This window comes from Pogona vitticeps, chromosome 5, assembly GCF_051106095.1.
Source record: "Pogona vitticeps strain Pit_001003342236 chromosome 5, PviZW2.1, whole genome shotgun sequence".
Lineage (NCBI taxonomy): Eukaryota > Metazoa > Chordata > Lepidosauria > Squamata > Agamidae > Pogona > Pogona vitticeps.
In genome coordinates this window covers 133,913,213-133,935,989 of record NC_135787.1, presented here as the reverse complement: position 1 = coordinate 133,935,989, position 22,777 = coordinate 133,913,213, and the positions used below count along the sequence as shown (strand labels likewise).

Sequence of the window (22,777 nt, the reverse complement as noted above, 5' to 3'; positions counted from 1 at the left end):
GTTTGGCCACCCTTTCTATGCTCCATACTAGCCATACCCATACCAGGGTTATGTTTATCCACTAATCGAAGCACTACCTTTTCTCAACCGGCGTGGCACCATACTGTAGCCCCAGCGATGCAGCATCATCCACAAACTCAAATGGACCTTTCAACACCGCAGGTGCCTTCACATAAGAGGTGAGTTCCTATGGTACCTACAGCACCTCCTAAACGCGCCAAGTACAGCAGCCGCTACTCTGGTTCAAGTTACTACTCTCTACTCTGGTCCAGGAGGTCATGATACTGAGCCTTTTTCTCCATCCACTCAGTCTGACATGGACATTGTACCAGGGGATATGGTACCATGACACTCTCCTTCAATCACCTCGCAGTCCTTACACAACAACCACTCTTCGGCCTCCAGTGCCTCTAACCCGTTCATCATCTCAACCCTCCTTGGAGGACTTCTCATGCGTATGGCAAAAACTCTCCAGTTAGACGCACAGATCCCACAACAGGAACGGGACTTAGTCTTTCACGACATGGAGCAGGACAAAGCCTCCCCTCCTAGCTTAAGCCTTATACCAGCTCTCTTCGACCTGGTCAAAACATCTTGGGACAAGTCACCTATGGCTGTCCAAGTCCCTCGCAAGATTGAGCATCATTATAAAACACATGGATCGGACTCTGAATTTCTCACCAAGCACCCTTCGCCCAACTCAATCGTGGTCGAAGCTACCCAATATAAGTCATGTACTCAATCATCTGTTACACCCATCAACAAGGAAGGGGAAAAGACTGACACCTTAGGCAAGAAACTTTATTCTTTCTCTGCCCTATTAATTAAAATAGCCAAATACCAAGTAGCTATAGGCGCTTACCAGAAACATCTTTGGGATAAAATAATCCCCATGTTACAAACTTTACCTGATCCTTCTAAAACTGAGGCTGTCAACATCTACAAAGAGGCTAACACCCTCACCAGACAAGAGATTCGCTGCAAAACATACGGCAGACACCGCCTCCAAGTCTATGTTAACCGCAATAGCTGTTAGATGCCACACCTGCCTCAGAACGGCTAACATCCTCGATGACACTAAAACTAAAATCGAAGACCTTCCCTTCGATGCTATTGGACTCTTTAATTCCAAAACCGACGCGAAATCTTACGTGCCATACTAGCCATATTGGTACCACAAACTGGCCTACAGAAAGCCTCTGTATCAATCTTCTACTCAGTACCAACCCTTTCAGTACAATAAACATCAGCAGGACAGGACTTACCAATCTCAGCAGTCCACCACTCCGCTGTTCAAGCAACAACGCTTTCGCAGCCCCAAGCCCCAAGCATAAGACTCAACATAGGGGTAAGCAATTCTCCTAATCTTTCATTTACCACCAGACTTCTCCCATTCCTTTCCGAGTGGCGCAAGATCACCACAGACAAGTGAGTTCTTAACATCATTGAGAAAGGCTACCTGATTGAGTTCTCATGAGCCCCTTTACCAAATTAGGTTAAAACTACTCCCTTTTCCATGCTGTTGCATCTGGAAATTTCGTCTCTACTTTCCAAAGGGGGCCGTAACCAGAGTACCATCCTCTGACATCAGCGAGGGCTTTTTCTCTCACTACTTCGCAGTCCCCAAAAGAGACGGTGATATCAGACCCATTATGGATCTTAGAGACCTTAATACATAATATACAAGAAGTTCCGTATGTTGACTCTTGACTCCATTCTCCGTCTCAGGGAAACTGGTTCGTCACCATCGACTTGCAGGATACCTATATCCACATTTCCATCCACCTGTCTCATCAAAAATTTCTTCGGTTCCGGTTTCATCATGACACCTTCCAATTCACCGCTCTCCTGTTTGGGCTTTCCACAGCCCCCAGGACATTCACAAAATATATGGCCTTAGTTGTGGCACACCTTCGTACCAGAGGGATAAAAATATTTCCATATATCGACAATTGGCTTCTAGTGGCAAAATCCTATCAAGATGCAGTCTCCGCCACAAATCTCACCCTATATACTCTAAACAGACTTGGGTTGAAAATCAACAGGAAATAGTCACACCTCATACCTCCCTGAATCGTCTCCTACATAGGAGCAATTCTGGATTCTACTCACACAAAAGCCTTTCTACCGCCTCAGAGAATCCTCAAGATCCATATGGTGGCCCAGAAATTTACCCCATTCGCAACCGTGACTCCGTACGACACTCAGCGCCTCTTTGGTCTCATGGCATCCACCACTTCCGTGGTACTTCATGCAAGACTCAAGCTCTGATCACTTTAGTCTTGGTTCCTCACTCAGTATGATCGCATAACGGACCCTCCTACAAAAAAGTTACGGGTCCCACCATATGTGGCGCGACATCTCATCTGGGGGACTATTCTACCCTCCGTATTTGTCCATCCAGGTCATCACAGATGCCAGCCCTTCCGGCTGGGTGGCTCATTGTCAAGAGCTGTGAGTTCACAGCCTGTGGATGGAACGTCGAAAGGCCCTTCATATAAATCAACTGGAGCTGCTGGCTGCAATAAAAGCCTTCCAAGCATTCTTGCCTTGTATCAAAGGACGATATCAAAGGACGAGCAGTACAGCTGGTAACGGACAATACCACAGTAATGCACTTCATAAACAGACAAGGCAGAACTCGATCCCTGCCTCTCCTTCGCTTGACCATGCATTTCTGGGAATCGTGCCGTACTCAGCGCATCTTCCCCCAAGCGATCCACATTGCATCCAGAGACAATTCCCTGGCGGACCACCTAAGCAGGCTACCCACCAGGATGCACAAGTGGTCCCTCGACCAAGCAGTTTTTATGGACATCTGCCGACGATGGGGACAGCCCATGATAGATCTCTTCGTGTCTCATCTGAACGCCAAATGCAACCAATACTGTTCCAGGGCGGGCATGGACGCCTCATCCCTCGGAGACGCATTCCACATAACGTGGTCTGGGAAACTCACTTGCATGTTTCCTCCAATACCACTGCTTCTCAAGACTATAACCAGAATCATTCAGTATCGAACAAACGCAAACCTCATCGCCCCATGGTGGCCGCACCAGCCGTGGTTTGCCCACCTATCGGAAATAGCGGAGGAAATACTTCACTTACCTCCAATACCGTCCCTCCTCTTGCAGAACGACGGGGCCCTTCTCCATCCCGATGTCCAGTCTTTTCACCTGACAGCGTGGAGGATAATCCCCAATTCCGTGCAGTCTTAGCCCAAGCGCAGAAGCCGTCCACTTCCCGTCTCTATGACAGTAAATGGAAATCCTTTACTAAATTTATTCAATCGGATGGACTGGTCCCAGTACCGGCATCTCTATCCGCCGTACTTACCTTTCACTTACGCTTCTTCAATCTCGGACTGGCTCATTCCACTCTCAGAGTGTATATTTCAGCAATTGTGGCTCACCAACCTCCTCAATCCCGCTCTGCCAAACTCTTCTCCAATCCTACACTTAAAAGATTTTTAAAAGCCTCCGGAATATCCGGCCCCCTTCACCACACATCGTACCACAGTGGTCCCTTCCACTCGTATTGGAAGCCCTTACCAAGCCACCATTTGAACCTATGGCTACTTGTTCCGAGAAGTTTCTTTCTCTAAAGACTGCCTTTCTAGAAGAGCAAATGAACTAGCTGCACTCCGGTCAGATCCTCCTTACCTCCAAATGCATCCTGACAAGGTTACTTTATACCTTGATGTCTCTTTCCTACCCAAGGTGGTATCGGATTTTCATATCAACCAGCCCATTGTGCTCCCAACACTGTTTCCTTCTCCATCGACACCAATAGAGTGTAAACTTCATACCCTAGATGTCAGAAGAGCTCTTGCCTTCTACCTTTATCGTACCAAACACATCTGGCGCTCCCCGTGTCTTCTTTTGTGCTATCAGGGACCCAATAAAGGTGCTCCTGCTTCCCCACAATCCATATCCCAATGGATAGTCCAGCTCATACACTTGGCTTACCAGCTTGCTAATAAGCCTATACCGGACAGACTTAAGGCCCATTCTACTAGAGCAGTCTCTACTTCAACAGCTCTACTCAAGGGTATTCAGATACAGAACATCTGCAAGGCAGCTACTTGGGCTAACCCTCTGATGTTCACCAGACATTACCGCCTAGATGTCAGAGCCAAAAGTGATGCGGCCTTTGGAAGGGTGATACTGTCGTCCTTGATACCGTGATGGCCCTCCTTCCAGTGAGTACAGCTTGCTAATCACCCATTTGTGTGCATTCATAGAGACCACTATGAAGAAAGTTAGGTTACCTACCTGTAACTTTGGTTCTTCTAGTGGTACTCTGTGATTTCACACATCTCTCCCTTCCTCCCCGCTGTCCGTCACAATACCATCAAAATACCATACTTATCTACACTCTATACGGTAACTGCGGACTCAGGGAACTGAAAGGAGGGCTGAGGGGGCGGAGTCTATACCACATGGGGGGAACTAAACTGTTTCTTTTTCAAAGCTCTAGAAGCTTCTGGACGTCCTGCGCAGGCGCGGGGTTAACCAATTTGTGTGAATTCACAGAGGACCACTAGAAGAACCAAAGTTACAGGTAGGTAACCTAACTTTTTTCTCCCTCATGCTCCATTCTACAACAGCTGTTACCTGTTTTTGTCTGACTGTTCCTGAAGTAGAATATTAGATGTCTCTTGCTTCTTTTCCTTCATGAACCAGTCACTCATAAGTAAAATAACCCTACTCTCATGCTCCCCCACCAAAAAAACAAAATCCTGGATCCGCAAAAAGAAGGAAAGGGAAGACTTGTTTGGTTGACACTGTTTTGGTTTTGGACCTTTCACTGCCGCCTTTGCTCTCTGCTGGATTTGTTTTTGCTCTGTTTTTCAATAGCAGCAGCAGCAACAACAGTTGGCAGCCCAGCAGCTTGTCTTCCAGCAGCAGCTCCTCCAGATGCAGCAACTTCAGCAACAGCAACATCTGCTGAATCTTCAGCGTCAGGGACTCATTTCCATTCCACCTGGCCAGTCTCTTCCTGTCCAGTCGCTGTCACAAGGTATATAGAGTCAACATATGACATTTCATATTTCCACTTCACAGGTTGTTCTTATTGTGACCTCCAGCCCAGCATCTCAGTGCTTCATTATTAAAGCATTCCTTTATAATATGAATATACCCTCATCTTTTTTTGTTGTTCGAACTATATGGGTGGTGTCGAGGCAATAGGTGTTTTCTGTTATATGACTCTTATGGGGAAACAATTTGGGGAATTGTTTGTTTGTTTTTAATAGAAAAGCTGCATAGTTTGTGAAAACAATTCCCAACTTCGTAGGCTAATGCTGAACTATTGCATAAACCAGATTTTGTCTGCCTGTAACCACGTAGTTTAACATGAATGATTTGAGACAGAAATCCAGAATTCTTAAAACTTCTTATATCATTAAATTACACTTGCTGAGACATTTCTACACTAAAATATGAATGAGGGGAACACTACATGTGTGCTTTGAGCTTTGTCCTCTTCATACAGTTCTCTATACATCTGGAGAGATTATATACATGAAGAATTTACCACATCTCTTTGAATATGTCCACTTAATGTACCTGAAAAAAAGAACCATACCCGATACTGAATCTTTCCTTTGCAAATACAGCTCTCTCCGCAAAGGTAGCACATGCACACACACACCTTACAGTAACATTAATGAACTGTATTATTTCTGTTACCTCCAGGTAAGACTGTATACATCGTGTCATCCTGTTTGTCCATCCAAGCCAAGACTGTCTACTGTAAAAGGGTCTGAGGTTGAGGCTTTCCCATCACCTCTTATCTGAGATCCTTGGAGCTGAAGATATTGGGGACTGAGTGCTCTGCTATGAGTGCTATGTGCTCTGCTAATGAAACAGTTAAAATAATTATTACAGGGCTTTTTAAATTCCCAATACAAGAATTAGAAATAGTCATAGCCCTGTGATAGCACATATGCTTTTGAACAATGAAGGTTCCAAATTCTGTATTACAGTCTTGGGTGTAACTAGAGCATACAACATTGAGATTATGTCCAGTTTCAATAGGTTCCTGACATACTAACTGGTAAAAGGCTACCTGAGCTTCCATTGTCATTGAGAAGTACAGAAGGATCCTGAGCTTTAGACTTTATCCTTCAAGAGGACATGGCCTGTGTCCAGAACCATTTCAACCCCTGTATCCAGATTAGCAGTTTCCATATTTTCTGGGGTAAACTCCGGATTCCTGAAACTTTTAGGTAGAAAACAAAGGTTAGCTGTATGTATTCTGCATATTGGTGACATAGCAGTCCAAATTTCTAGATGCCACCCCACGTTGACTCTGTCGTTTCATGTAGATATTAATTATCATGAGGAACAAGACTTAGCCTTGTCTATTTCACAGGCCAGAGGATGGCTTCTCCAGTAGTGTCTTCTAAGGCCAGCTGTCTATGTAGGACAAAAGCCACTGCTACATGAACACTTTACATCCTAAAGAATATAATACATGTAAATATAATCTTCAAAAAAATCTCCTTAAAGTAGATATAAATTGCTTTTCCGTAGGATTTCTCAATCTACTGTGACTGAACTACACTCATAACACTATTTATTTAGTGCTGAGTTCATAGAACTGCATTTTTATAAGATTTTTGCATATTTTCAAAATTCAGTCATCAAGATGTTAGCCATTACCATTGTACATAAAAGTTCAACATGTGGTAAATGCAAAAATTCCTGCTTGCTGGGAAACATAGTTGTTTGAATACCTGTAAATTTTTCTTAAATCTATTTAAGTGAGACAAAATTCTCGAAGAAAAACTAGGTCAAGATTAGGATGTCCTGTAACTTGGTGACTCAGTAGAACAGAATCCAGTTACATGGATTATTATTACTGCATTATTGGGAGGGATAGCAGGGAGGGGAAAAGAGATAAAGCAAGATGGCTTCACCCATTGTATGTAGATATTATCAAGCAGTGTATGTTCGGAGATACTCATTATATGTACATATTATCAAACAGTGTATGTTTGGAGATGCTGAGTCATCTGTCTTATGTGACAAAGGATCCAGAACTGGTATATGTAACTCTATTTTCAGAACTAAGGTAGATCAGCCTCTAGGTGTAATATCTTGTCCCTTGGCAATCACTTTCTTATTGTTTTAAGACAATGCCAAGCAAAATACCAAATGAAATCAAAATGTATCAATCTTGCATTATGTAAGACATGTCATTTGCAGTTTATTCCAGTATTAATTGTTTCTGCACCTCAGTGTATTAGGATGAAGAAGAGCAGGTCACCTACATGTTTCCAGCTTTAAGCAAATGATATGGGTGACAAACAAGGGCAAACTGGGAAGAGGTGACAAGTGGGGTGTCACAATGCTCAGTCATGGACCTGGTATTCTTCAACTTTTTTTAACTAATTATTTGGATGAGGAGGTGCAAGGAATGCGTATCAAATTTGCAGATGACACAAAATTGGGTGGAACAGCTAATCCCCTAGAAGACTGGGGCAAGGGAATCAAAGAGATCTTGATAAGCACTGGTCTAAAAACAAGAGAATGAAATTTAACAGGGATAAAGTTCTGCACTTAAGTAAAATAAAACAAATGCATAGTTACAAGATGGGGAATACTTTGCTCAGTAATACTGCATTTGAGATGGATCTTCTATGAAAAAAGACTGAAAGAACTGGGCAATATTTAGTTTTGAGAAAAGATGAATGAGAGGAGATATGAAATACTTGAAAGGTTGTCATATAGAGGAGGGGCAGGATCTGTTCCCGATCATTCATGTAATAATGGGCTCAAGTTACAGAAAGTCAGATTTGGGTTTAATATCAGGAAAAAACGTCCTGTTAGAGCAGTATGACAGTGGAGCCAATTACCTTGGGCGGCTGGTGAGTGCTCCAAAGCTGGAGGTGTTCAAGTCAAAGTTAGTCAGTTATATGTCAGATATAGTTTAAGAGGGTTTTCTGTGTTGAGCAGGGGGTTGGACTTGATAATCTTACAGGCCCCTTCCAACTTGATTATTCTTTGATTGTATGATATTTTCAGCAGATAAGACTAGGTACATATTGCAGATTTAGACAAATGCTGAACTGAATCAAAGTGATTTGGATATGCAGGAGAGATGCCCAAATTAAAGCCAGCTAGAGTGGATCAAACTTGAATCTGAACCCTTTGAAAATCCATTAACTATATGAATTCAGAGTAAAACAGACAGGGACAGTATGTTTAACAAAAGTGATACATTTCTGCCCAATATATAATTTACCCATCTAGGAAGAAAAAAGAGGGAAGGAGAGATGGGTATGTAGTTTTATGACAGGTAGCTCTAGCTTCTAGCTACAGAGAATGGTTTAGTAGGGATCTCCAAATCCAATGCTTTGAGAGAGAGATTTTGGACTAATATATTGCAGGATCATCCAGATCCAGTGTTTTGTGCTATTTATGCATGCATGCTAGTTCTGTCTCCAAAGACCAGGAATATGAGAAGTCTTTGAGCAGAGTTTGGGAGTCTCTGGAGAATTAGGTGCTTTCTTGAAAAATTATTGATGTGGTCGTCTCTGTGCCTCTGACATTGTATGTTCCACATTCATCATTCACCTCTGCCCTGTTTCACTTTCTGTGGCAAAAGGAGAGAGTCTTTAAATAAAAACACGGTTAGTCAAAAAATCTACTCTTGTGATGAGTAAAATTACACAGCCATCCTTCTGAAATATTGAATATTACTTAAATATGGCCATACAATCGTGCCCCGCTTTACGATTACCCCGCATTACGACAAAACTGCATTACTACGACGTTTTGCGATCACTTTTGCAATCGCAAAATGGTGGTCTGAATAGGGTTTTTTCACTTTGCGATGATTGGTTCCCTGCTTCGGGAACCGATTCTTTGCAAAACAACAATTTTCCTCCAGCTGATTGGCGGTTTCAAAATGGCCGCCGGGTAAATAAAATGGCTCCCGCTGTTTTCTGGGACGGATTCCTCGCAAGACAGCCACTGAAAATGGCCGCCCTATGGAGGATCTTCGCTGGATAGTGAGTTTCCAGCCCATTGGAATGCATTGAAGGGGTTTCTATGCGTTTCAATGGGCTTTTTATTTTTGCATTATGACGTTTTCATTCTACAGCGATTTCACTTGAACGAATGAACGTCGTAATGCGAGGCACCACTGTTTTTATCTGTGAGGGTTCGAGTCCTGGCTCCACTTTTTCTTCAAATAAATTGACAGACTTCCTTGGTTTGGAAATAGGAGTCACATTTATTGGATTATTTAACAAACAGCCTATATCTACAAATATATTCCAATCATTAGGAGAGGGCTCCCAGTCTTCAACTTTGAACGGATTAGTCTCCTGGGTATTCCAGGGACCCAGCCAGTCCAGGGTACAGTTTGCGTTTAATAATTGTCCATTCTCTTCCTCTAATAGAGGTACTGTGTCTTCCTCCCTGTCATCTGGTTGAACTTACCTCACATCTAGCCACCTAGAGTGGTCCTGAGGGACTAGATAGGTGGAATAATAAATAAATAAATAAATAAATAAATAAATAAATAAATAAATAAATAAATAAATAAATCTGTCCAGATTGGGTCCCGGGAGGAGGCATTCTCTGGCCAAAGTCTCCTGAAAGACCTCTGTGCTGCTGCTGCTGCAGCAGCATCAGCCATTCATCTCTCTCTCTCCTTTCCCTCTCAACCTTTTCTTTTTCCTCCCTCAACTTCTTCCTCCACTCCTTCGTCTCCCACTCCCCCCAATAAGAGGGCTTCAGTATAAGCTTCTCTGGGCATCTGCCTGTTCTCTTGAGACCCTCAGCTTCTCCACCTTCCCAGTCCATGGGTCCTCTAACTATATCCATTCCCAACCATGAGGCAAGCCGTCCTTCCCCCTCTCTATATCCCCCAGCCCCGCCTCTACTTTTACCCGGGGCTGTTGTTCTTTTCCTGCCAACATATTCCCACCTTCTCCAATGGACATTCCTCTCAATTCCTCCTCCCCACTCCCCGGGCTTTGCTCAGGTGGTCGGATCTTGCTGGGAGGGGGAATGGGTGGTGTTTGCACCTCCTTGTTGGCATAGAGTGGGAGGGATGGCACTCCTGTGAGAGGGGCCTTGCTGTCACCGACAGCCTCAGATTATCCTACAAGATATTTTCGTAACATTCCCCCCATCCCAATCCTATCATGATAGTGTGTCTTCTTTGGAAACCCCTCCCTCAACGCTAAAGGCAGCTCTTTCAGGCTCTATCAGACATGCTGTGTACCTATTCTTCTAAAACCTCACAAGCCATTGCAAATTTTATTCCGTTCTGCTAAGGTATCAACAACCTTCTATTTAAAATAAAACACTACAATTTAAACAGTCGCCATACAAACAAATCCTGCATCTGTGGGAGGCAAAAAGATTAAAATTTCGGAAATAAGAATTGGGCCCAATTTCAGTAGTTGGTTTTTGAATTTTTGTGAGGTGAATCAGACTGAGAAGCAAATCGAGTTAATGGTGCATACCCCTAGAAGTGGAAATACATAGATAATACAGTGGAATAACATATTATCTTACAGCTCAACAGCCAAGGCATGGGGAGACCAGGCAGAAGAGAGGACAGTCACTCCCAGAAAAACAAGACTGAGATGGGAAGGGGCACAACTTTATCACAACTCAGTAGAGTCTGGCACAGCAGTGCAGAAGGGCCCCGAAATCAGATGACCCCCTTTGCTGTCACTATTGCCAAGGCTGTCTGCTAGCTGAACTACAGTGGCATGGCAGGATAAGGGGTCCATGGAGATGTGGTGGGTCCCTCATGCAATCTGAGACAGAGGCCAGTCCTCCAGCCCTCAAGCTGGGCTAGTGCAGTGAACTCTTTCCCCCAGTTCTTTCTCTGAATGCTTTATAGAATTTGTTTGTTTGTTGTGAGCTAAGACTAAATTTTAACACTCTCACTCACTAGATTAGATACACTTTTCTAAATATGCCTCTACATCATGATTCATGTGAAAAATATAAAACCCGGCACACCTCACAGTACAATAAAAATTTGATTTATGTGTTTTTTTTCTGCAAGAGATTCTGCTCTGGCAAGGTTGCATATGAGATTAAAAACAGAAGGTTTGACAATTCAATATATTTTGGTAGGAAAGGCATGAAAACTGCAGAAACATTTAAAAGAACAATTAAAAGAATCTTAACATTCTTGAACGTTAGTTAACACCGTAGACATGAAATAAGTTTGTTTAAAAAGTCTTATTCTATACAGTTAATATAATTTCCAACTTTTAACACAGTTATATGAAATGTTTTGCCCTGACAGGGGAGAAGCACCATAACCTTTCTCTGTTTTTCTTTATACTTCTAGGCCTCTCCTAATTTTGCTTTAGTTTTTGTTTGAGCTCTGTTAGGCATAATTACTAGATATTCTTGGATTCCAACATTTGAGCCTGTTTCAGCCACACTTATTAGCCATATTCCGGAGCTGGAGTCCCGAAGGCAGTTCATGTTTTTCTGCCAACTCCTGCAACATTGCTGGAACCAGTTGTATTGGCTCTTGCCTTTCCATTGGACCATTTCAGCAATGTGGAGAGGGGGGATTTGCTGCTTGGGTAACAGCCTATCCTCCATACTACTTTACCCAGGCTTCACGCTCTGGAGGGGACACTTCTCGATACAAAGCATATTACCATAGTCTTTCGAGACTGAAGGATGCCTATGATATTAGCCATATTGTTTCTATGAAAAGTAGCTGGAAATAGTTATTTGGAGTATTTTCAGCAGCAGTCTTTGGAGCACTGGCCATTGTTTTTAAATGTTTGCTCTTCTGGAAATGACTTGCATATCTCATTTAAAAAACTGAAGTTTTTTTTGCCAGGCACAGTATAGCCCTATTCAGACATTCAGTATAAGTCTTAAATCAACGTATAACGAGAGACACACACTAGACATGTCACTCTCCCTCATTGCTCTACTCACAAGAAGAATGATAGGTATGAAGAAGAGATACTCCTTTAACACACAAACTGAAAAATTAAGATTCTGACTGACATGGAAAGCCACCATAAATAGAAAAGACTCTCCCCTTTGCATAGATATTTTTAATATAGTAGGAAGGGCCATTCTGGTGTACTTTCTTCCTCATGTCTTGATTTACCCTGAAGTTAAATGCCCAAATGGGGCTCTGTCTTAGATTTAAATCCTATACAAATCTAACATTTTTCAGGTAAAGAGAGTTGCTTGAAACTTGTGCCTTTGTTGCAGCTTGATTTTTTTTTCTGTTTCCCATTATGCTTTTGGTGAAGCAATGTTTCTAAAGAACTTTGTGAACTTTGGATGCATTTAGAGTCAAGAAATTGATTCCACAGGCAATGAAAATCTCATCTAAAAGTTTCTTTCAATACTTTTTTTCCCAAAACAGTTTTTTAAACAGTAGTTGCCAGTTGTTGGTTGCAGCTTGCTCCCTTTCATCTTTGAACAAATGTTTTAAGAGAAAGCTTATTACGTAAGCTAGTGACCTTTAATTGACTATTTGTAACCCAAGGAGAAAAAGCAGCCAAATTTACTCTATGCCAATAGAAGTAAAATGAAATTGTGTCTTACTACATGTTGATTGTACTGGAAAAAACTGCATCACCTTTATTGTTGGCATTAATCCATTAATAACACTGAGCTCATTATATGAACCTTTTGCTTTGCTATATTATTGGAGCTCTCTTTCATTTTATAGCTGGCTTAAGCCCTGCTGAGATTCAGCAGTTATGGAAAGAAGTTACTGGAGTTCACAGTATGGAAGACAATGGCATTAAGCATGGAGGGCTAGACCTCACTACTAACAATTCTTCTACTACCTCCTCTACCACTTCCAAAGCATCACCACCAATCACTCATCATTCCATAGTGAATGGACAGTCATCAGTTCTAAATGCAAGACGAGACAGGTAACAAGAATACTTACTTGCTTTTCCATCTGTCCAGAAGTTTACATGGCTAAATCCAACATAAATCCTACTTAGAAAAGGCCAGTTGAAATGTGTGGGGTGCATTAATTGTGACCTAGGTCCCATTGCTTCATATGGCTCTAGTTTAAGTAGGGCTAACATTAGATTTAGCTGATAGTTGTGGTTCATATGATAAATAAGTTAATTATTAAACACAAGGAGTTACTTCGAATTTAGTCATTTGCTTCAGAAAATAGTTAAAAATGAATGAAGAATATAGCATAGCTTTCTGTACCTCATTTATGAGAGTTACTACCTAGCATTGACTTTTTTTTCATGTAGTGCATTTTCAGTGATAAACCTGGAAATTGGATTCAGCAAATATTATAGCTGTGGAATTGTATTTAATTTACCACATTCCCAGCTCATCCTTTTTATAAGATACGTAGAGCATTGTATAAGGTTTGGTGTTTTTTCTTTCTTTCTCCCCATTTTATTCCCACAACACTGTGAGGTAAGTTCAACCAGGTCAGCATAAGCCAGTCAAGTTCACACAGTATGAAAACATTAAGTAGATCACATTCACACTGCGGGGTACAAGGTCTGGACTCTTGGTCTCTACATTCCTGTAATTATGATCTGAAGAGAAGATACCCCTTTACCATGCAGTCAGGCTGGTCTGGTGGACGTGGTGGCGCTGCGGCCTAAACCGCAGAAGCCTGTGCTGCAGGGTCAGAAGACCAAGCAGTCGTAAGTTCGAATCCACGCGACGGAGTGAGCTCCCGTCGCATGTCCCAGCTCCCGCCAACCTAGCGGTTCGAAAGCATACAAATGCAAGTAGATAAATAGGGACCACTTCGGTGGGAAGGTAACAGCGTTCCGTGTCTAAGGCGCACTGGCCATGTGACCACGGGAGATTGTCTTCAGACAAACGCTGGCTCTATGGCTTGGAAATGGAGATGAGCACCACCCCCTAGAGTCGAACACGACTGGACAAAAATTGTCAAGGGGAACCTTTACCTTTACCAGGCTGGTCTGAGTGTCATCTGCAGATGCCAAACTAAAACTGGCAGAAATCACACTATTTGATAGTATGGTATCAATTACGAATGGTGTACTATTGATGTTAAATAGTACACCATTGCCTGGCCCTGACTATGAATTAACTGGACATTCGATTAGATCCAGAGGGTCTCATGCCAGTCATGGAACTCTCTTCTTTCAGTTGAAGAAACTCCTTTGGCTCCAGTCTTCTCAAGTTAGTCAGATAATAAATCCCAATGGCTTCAATGGAGTTTTAAGTTAAAATCCTAAGCACACTTGAGTCTCACTAAACTGAAAGTGACAGTATTTAAGATTACCCCAAGCTGTGTTAATATTGCTTTTTAATACCATTATTAAGTAGATTATTTCCTTATACTTACTGTTCCTTCCATGTACCAAGGAACGTATATGATATGATTAGAGACGGGGACAAAGCTCCAACATGGCATTTTGTCTTGGTTTGTGGATCACCAGCCTTGATGAACCATGAATTTCTCCCTGGTGGACCGACGAACTGCAGATCAATTTGTCGGTTCATCAGGTCTTTTTTCTTAAGACAGTCCATGGGGCTATCTAAAAACAAAAACTGCCCCCACACCCCCACAGTCTGCCCCCACCACCTTTGTACTGCCTCTTACCTTGGCCAACTGCTCCTCCTGCTTGAACACCATTTCCACCAAAACAAGCTAGATTTGCCAGAACTGCAGTTTCTATTCTGGCAACCTAACTTTTGCAAGGAGCAGTGGGGAGGGCTTCCCTTTGGGCAAGCCTGATCAAAGCAATCCCCCACCCAGTGTTGTTGCAAAGACAGCAGAGTGGGGATCGCTTCAGTCAGGCTTGCCCCCCATCTTTCTATGCCCGGGCAAGCCTAGAAAGACAAGGGAAGTCTGACCCAAGGATCCCCCACCCCGGCTATCTTTGCAAAGGCAGCAGGGTGGAAGATCACTTCAGTCACGCTTCCTCCATCTTTCTCTGCCTGTGTAGACATAGAAAGACAAGGGAAGTCTGACCCAAGGGATCCCCCAACCTGCGCTGTCTTTGCAAAGACAGCAGAGTGAGGGATCACTTTGACCACGCTTCCTCCATCTTTCTATGCCCGCACGGGGATGAAAGACAAGGGCAGTCTGAACAAAGCAATGTCCCCCCTGCTGTCTTTACAGATACAGTGGGGGGACATCACTTGGTTCAAGTTTTTTCTTTCTATACCCCTGCAGCATAGACTGGGGAAGCCTCCAGTCTTTGTAAACAGGGATGGGGTGGGGTGGGATTCCCTTCGGGCAGGCTTTAGCAAGCCACCTGAAGGGAAAACCCCTCTCTGCCTGTGCCCCCTAGGAACAGGTGATCCATGGGGGCATAAGCAGAGAGGGATAAATGAAGCAATGAATATAAAAGTGTTATATTTATTGCTTCCTGTTCGTTAGGATCTTCAAGAATACGAAGCAACAAATATCTAATGACTTGGCAGTATTCGTTGTCTATCACAATTAGTTTTTATATTCTTCCCCATATCTAGTTGTGACTAAGGATGGAGACAGTTCAGACAGTAACAGCTGGACCATATATTTTCAAAAATGGGAGATCAACCATTGTTTGCTCACTCTTTCACCTGGCTGTCCTAAAGTGTTAGCTATATTTTGCCATCCATGCAGCATATAGCAAACCCAGTTTGATTGACTACAGCTTGCTCCATCATTCCATCATAAAACTGTGACTAAATGCGGGATCCATCGCTTCAACATGGGAGGAATGAAAGAGAATTCAACCCATGAGTCATAATGATACCTCCTGAAAAAAACTTCAGAAATCATATAATTTGCTACTATAAAGCTTTGCTTTTAATAGTCCCTCACAGAAAAAAAATTCAGCTTGATGGGTATGCTCACAAATAACATGATCCCCAATCTAGGCAGCATTAGTCAAGACTAACACCACAATCCTTAACTCACGAATGTGAAGACAATGCAGGGTATTGAGATATCCTGAACTCTTCATCAGACTGAGAGTGGAAGGAGGAAATGAACAAGTGGCTTTTAGCTGCCAAAATATATTTATATGTGACTTTTACATGCTTTGAGTATATGATTTTTTAAAGGAAACAACTGAAGAGATTGTAGCAATAATGAAGTAAAATTTAATTGTGATGCATGCATTAAATAGAATGGGTCTTATCCTTCAAAAACTTATAATGCAGCTTTTTGAAAGTATATACAATCTTTTTCTTCACTGCCATGTGTTTACTTATTTCTGATGTTTGTAGAGGCCTAAGAGAGACATCAGAACCAGGCTTCCCAAGGCTATGTTCACTAGAGTTGTTTACATGGAATTATGTGTTCATTTGAATATTACTTAATTTACAAAAATAACCCTAGGCAGTAAACAAATTGTATTCATTGACACTGTATTACAGTATATTTATCATATCACCTTCCATTACTTTAAAATGATAATATTGAGAATATTTTCATTTTGGTATTTCAGTTAAGGTTACTTCATCTCTATAAATCAAGTAAGGCAGTTGATTTTTCTGGAATACAGAGAAAATCTACAGCTTTTGTGAAAGACAAAAATCCTGAAATGATGCTGATAATTACCCAGGTGATAGACTCTTTCCAAAAACTAGCTAAAATATATGGTTGTTTGGATAAATAGCATCACACAACATATGAAAACACTGCCCTGGTTAAGTCTACAAGTCCTATTATATTAATTTTACTAATAATAATTAAAGTAACACAGAGGAATATATACACATGTCTGCTGACCATCTTAAACACTTCTCTTACAGATTTGAGGTAGTTTTTTGTAGGTAAAATTGTATGTTGAGGTCCATGGCATAATTAGCATATTGTACAAAACTGTAAGGATATTTGAAAACACTTTTATTAACCATCATTTTTACTCAATTTCTGCTCTAATTAAAACATCATCTAGTCTTGGCAAATGAAGTGTTTCAGCAGGAGACTTAGAATTTTCTGTTTGCTAAATTGACCCCTTTTGACCAATTTAGCAGTGATCATAACCTTACAGGCACTAGAAAGCCTCCAACAATCACAATTTCTGAGGTGAATCTAATGCCATTTTCTTTTGACCACAGCTCATCCCATGAGGAGACTGGAGCCTCTCATACTCTGTATGGCCATGGAGTTTGCAAATGGCCTGGATGTGAAAGTATTTGTGAAGATTTTGGACAATTTTTAAAGTAAGTTGATTTTCATGTTTGTCTAAAGCACTGGTTCTTAACCTTGGGTTACTCAGGAGTTTTGGACTGCAACTCCCAGAAGCCTTCACCACCAACTGTGCTGGCTGGGGTTTCTGGGAGTTGCAGTTCAAAAACATCTGAGTAACAAAGGTTAAGAACCACTGGTCTAAAGGGTATTGTGCAAGGCTCAGCAGAGGCTGGCCCATTAGGACACATGGGATTAGGATAATGTTAAAACCATGTTTCAGACAATTTCTAGCCAGCTCTAGTTCTTCTGATCAGCCTTGACTCCACCCATCACTGGGCACTTTGCCTTCAGGGCCATAAATACAAGGGATGCTGAAGGTCAGAGAGAATTATTTTGTGTACCTAGGAATCAGGTAAGGCTGATTTGTTACTCTTCCTTTCACACAATATATTTCTGATGTTTTTTTAGCGCAGAGACCCCCTTATTTAAAGTAACATGTCCTTAAGAGCCCTTTGGCTGCATATTTAATAGGAATTATGTATGTTACTATGTGTAGTAGTATGCATCACCTAGATCAGTTAGAGAAATAACATTTTTCTCTTTAGTTTATTCTTTCATAATTGGATATTAGGGATATAATTGGATATTTACAATCAGTTACAAGAGTAGTTACTAATGAGCATGCTTGCTGATTTCGCAGAGGTAAAAAGGGGTCACATTACCAGTGTTGATTTACTTTATGGCCCTAAGCTTAAATTACTTGGAAGTTCCAGTGCGCTTCTGGAACTCCAAGATTTACAAGAACTCCAGATTTGCTTTGGTTTGATAAGTCAGCTCCATGCATTCCACAAAGATTCATCTGCAAAGCTTCTGTAACATCAAACAATGGGAAAGCCCTTACGAACACTGAACTTCATCATGCACCTGACAGCTTCCACAAGGACATTGGCCTTCAAATGGGTTGCAATGTACAAAACAACCTAGAAGGAAGTATCCCTTCAAAACAACGTGTGGATATTTACAAGCAGGTTTGGTAAAGTCACTTTGGCTGACCAAAGAAGATTCCTTAAGCAAGAGTAGAGCAACAAAAACAAACTAGAGTATGTGGCCCTAATCCCAGTAACATTCAAGAAGTTTAAGTTTACACTGAAGAATTTTGTTCTCCCCAAAGCACACTCGCTGTCAGGATCATGTTGCACCACATTTTTATGTTTCCCAGAATGGGTCTTTTTGAACAAGATTTGCAAAACCAAACCGCAATGGGTAGAATCTGCCTTTTAAAAATGAAAGGTATCCAGTTAGAATAGATAAATGGTGTTGTAAACTTTGTGTAATTATCTAATACTTTGATTCTTTGTGCAGTGAGAGGGCTGAACCCCAAAGGAGTGATATTTGATAGAACAGACATTCAGGGCTTTAGTGTACAAAGAATCTTAATGGAAAGTTATAGATGGGTTTCTATAGATGAGTAACTTCACAAGCTGAGGCTCTTATGTTGTCATGGTGCAGCTAACAGGGTGAATGAACTGCTTCATGCTTCATCAACAATTAAGTTAATTAGCTCATTTGAAATTGCACTGCTTTGTTGCCAGGATGTTGGTAGAAGCATCAGAAAGCCTGTTTACAAGTGGTATACAGCTGGGGTGTAGAAACAGCAGCTTAACAACAAGGCCCAGATGCACTGGATCATACTGATTTCATAAGGAAACTGTATTTTAATAAATCAACATTTTTATATAAACCTCTCTTTCATATATTTTAGAGTCTTCTGGAGAATAGCTTTTAAGTGTATTTTACACAGTAGTTTTAGAGTTCTCTCCTCCGCCTCCCCCCCCCCAGTTTTAGAAGAATAAACTTGATCTATACTGTTTCTATTTGTAGATTAAAGAGGTTACTGTTTGCATGTGGGATTTATATAAGCTGCTGGAAATTATTCTGGGTGAAAATAAACTACATACTGCATATATTGTTCTAAGCATAATTGATACCAAGAGTTTTGCCAACTTACCTCAAGCCTTTTCCTCTCCAAGCAAAACTAATTTTTATAAATCCTTCCATCCTTCCAAGGTCTAGTGATGTTAATGTTTGATTTGCTGCTTTCACACTTATTTTGTAGGTCTCTGGTTTTGTAATACACAGTAACTAGAAACATTTTGATTAACAGTTACAGCTTTTTTCTTTTTGGCTATCGTTCATGTTTTTGCCAAACTGTTCAATCAAGACACTGGCCTGATTGTTCTTTTGTTAGACCAAGATGTTGCATTTGGCTGCCAAACAATAAGGCTAACCCAGGCCTTTATGCATCCTTCTGTGTCAGTCTATGATAAGCCCCTGTAATGGATACTTGCCTTGGGCTGCAAAAACTGGAGGTGGGAGGTAAACCAGCACTTTACACAGGGACACTGTGTAAGAAACCTTAACATTTGCTCTAACCTGGCAGAAGAGCTAGCTCTGAATACAGTTTGAATAAATATTAATACAAATTTCATAGACTATCTTTTTCGATCTGAAATAATAGCATATGTCTGAATCTCCTTGTATTGAGCTTCCTTACCATAGTTTTGTGCTCACACTGCAAGGTGCCATTTTAATTAAAAACCTTTTGTTTCAACTCAACTTCAACTTTTAGAATTGTTTATATTTTCTTCCAGTCCATTAACTTCATTGGGAATGACAGGTCTTATGGCAGTGGTTTTCAAGGCCTTGCTTTTAATCTAATCATTGTAGGAATGTTGTAGGTTCTGGGTTGAAACTGGGTGGTACTTGTTAATAGAGTTAATGCAAGTATATTGTACTGAAATAAAATATTCATAAGGAATGGTATCCAAATCTAGAGTCTATTTCTGCTATATTCTTATGACAAATTTGAAGATACCTCTGATATATACAGTGAACTTTAACTTGTATTCAGAAACCAGTTTAGGTTGATGCCAGAATGCTTGTTTATATATATATATATATATATATAGAGAGAGAGAGAGAGAGAAACAGAAAAAACAGCTGTGCTGAGGCATTTGAGAAGGAGGATTAAGATAGAAAACACGGTGGCTTTGCTTCATTTTTTTTTAATAATAGAAAGGATTTGGAGCAAAGTGAAGAATAATTTACAGAGTATGACTTACAGCCGTAAAAGGTTTTTATACATTTATTTTTTTCTCCAGTAGTCAGTAATTTGAAGATAAATACATTTATGCTTCTCTGCTCTGAGATGTTTGAAATTTACAAAATTCTACTTTGCATTCCAAGGAAGAAATTAATGAGCTAGATAATAATACTTGCCTGTTATTTTTTAAGCTGGTTTTCTACATAATGTATTATTAAACAAACATAATGGCCAGAAACCTATTGGTGTTCACATAAGTCTTGTGTAACTTGCGGCAGCTAATTATGGCTAACTGATAACGTGCTGATAAGGAGTAGACCATTGGTCTAGATGGGCAGGGTATAAATGTGATAAAATAAATAAAGATCCATGTCTCTGTCATGTGTCTAGTCAGGTACCTGATTTTGCAAATGGGATATGTCCTGGCAGTTTCTCAGTTAGCCACAGTTATCCATAGCTAGTCATGCAGACTTTACATAAGCACCAATACAATTGCACGTAGTGACCAGTAGTTCCAGTTCTTTGCTATCCTGTAACTTGGATAAGAAATTGTTGGGTAAGACTGAATAAAGTTGTATTACATTTAATCATGCGTGTGGGATCTGTTTAACAAAAGCAATTCTGTAAAATTAATTATTTCTAGCAGAAGAAAAACTATGAAGTTTCAAGTTAGGTTAGAATATCTTATTGCACAGTTATTGAACAGAATACTGAGCAGTCAAGCAAAATGATTAAAAGATTGCCAAAAATGTTTAAAAATTTGTTTGGAATTTTACTATAAAACAGGTGTTGACAGAAGCTAACCATTTTGTGGGTCACCAAACAAGGAACTCTGAAGATCACTAAAAACGTTTAATCGTAGTTCTTCATTACTGTCTTATAAATGTCAGAACGTAATAACATATGACAAAACTTTGGTGTATTTTGTCTGCAAAACTAATTATCATTCCATTGGTCCTAAGTCAGTTTGAGTGTAGATGGATTTGACTTTTAGAGCTTTAAATCAAAAGGTTTACACTATAGCATTCCAGCCAGCAGACAAGCGTTCTTTAACCTGCATGGAGCAGACGCCAGCAAAACAAAACATGATCTACAGTACAAAGACAGGCAATGTTTTCTTCTATAGAGACAGAATTGTTAGGGTTGAAGGGAAAATCTTGCTGTAGAAGAAGATAGGGCAGATTATAAACTGAAAAAAATGCCTTTATTATCAGAGCTGTTAGAGGGTAACAGCCAAATACAGTGGAAAGAGTAAAATAGATTAATGACACAACAAACTTCATATGAGTTTTTCTCTTAATCCACAAACTCACACAGAGAGGGAAAGGCTGCTGTTATGTTCTTCCTTACCCATTGTGCCAATTTTTTTTATTTTTTTATTTTTCATTTTTGCTCTGACTAGACACTGGCCCCAAAAATGATGACCTCAAGAAGGCATTCCTTGAACTTGTCAGAATGTTGTTTCTTTGGATGACAGTGCCAGCATCTCTCAAAATCAAGAGATCTGACACAATCAGCTAAATGAAGAGTGACATACATTGAATGGGGGCCCACATCCAAAATATATTCTGTATTTAAACCCTGAGTGTTTAAACATTAAAGCTTAGTGCAAAATAAAGCACCACTGTTGTGGGAGTGAAACATGTTGCTGAAACAGTGGCTAGCACCCTAGGATTTAAAGCTGACCCTCTTTTACTCTTTATCAGTGTCCTAAATAAATGTGAGATTCTAATTTTAAAATTGGTTTCATGGTTTGTAGCATTGCATGGTAAGCAGACTCATGCAGTTTAGTCCCTGAAACCTTGAGAGCAAGAAAAACAAACATTAGAAAAATGGGAGAGAGTTGTTTTTATGCATATTTTTATGGTCAGGCTAGAATGTTTTCCTAATTGTTTCCTCAGAAATCTAACAGCATATTTATATTTTTCCATGTGCAATTCTGGCAGCTTACACTGAGATTCATGCAGTTTTGAAAGAACATCAGTCGACCACATCATTTATTCCATTTTGAAAACAAAAATCAATATACCTATAAAGTGACCCATAAATTAGAACTGGCTCACACAATGTTTGTTCAGTGCTGCCTTTCTGAAGGCACCCTTTGCATTTTTTCTTCACCTCTCTGTTTGAACTGCAGTCACAGTAAGAGGCTCATTAGGGGACATTAGGGACTGGAGCTCACCAGAATTCCAGCGCTTGCTTTGCTCTTATTAATGCATAGTAGAGTAGAATGCATTTAAATATTTCATAGGCATTCAGTAATTTGTGTGTAATCGCCTTGTTAGCAGACCAGTAGAAGTAGAACAGGTCTGTGAAATGGTGTTGGTGATTGCATGGGTAATTTACAGACCTTTGCCATCAGAAAGAGCATTATTGGGGGTTAGAATGAAGCTGTGAAAAGGAACCAGCAATAAGTCAGAGGGGGGAAAAAACTTAATAAAGGTTTTGTAACAAGCATCTTCAGGGATAACAACCCACTTGGTTCTTTTTGAAGCAGCTATAATTTATGACATAGGCAATATATCAAATGCATAAGATAGTATTATGGAGCATTCA

The 22,777-nt window shown here is 40.6% G+C and overlaps 1 protein-coding gene across 9 annotated transcripts in view; it reads left to right on the top strand.

Annotated features, from left to right (window-relative positions):
• Nucleotides 1-22,777, top strand: part of FOXP2 (forkhead box P2) — a 576,890-nt gene that overhangs the window by 507,485 nt on the left and 46,628 nt on the right. For all 9 annotated transcript variants that reach the window (XM_020789698.3, XM_078376822.1, XM_078376823.1 and 6 more), the window contains 3 exons: nt 4,860-5,022; nt 12,697-12,907; nt 17,046-17,150. In XM_020789698.3, coding sequence (XP_020645357.3) covers nt 4,860-5,022; nt 12,697-12,907; nt 17,046-17,150 — 479 coding nt within the window. The remainder of the gene's footprint in view (nt 1-4,859; nt 5,023-12,696; nt 12,908-17,045; nt 17,151-22,777) is intronic.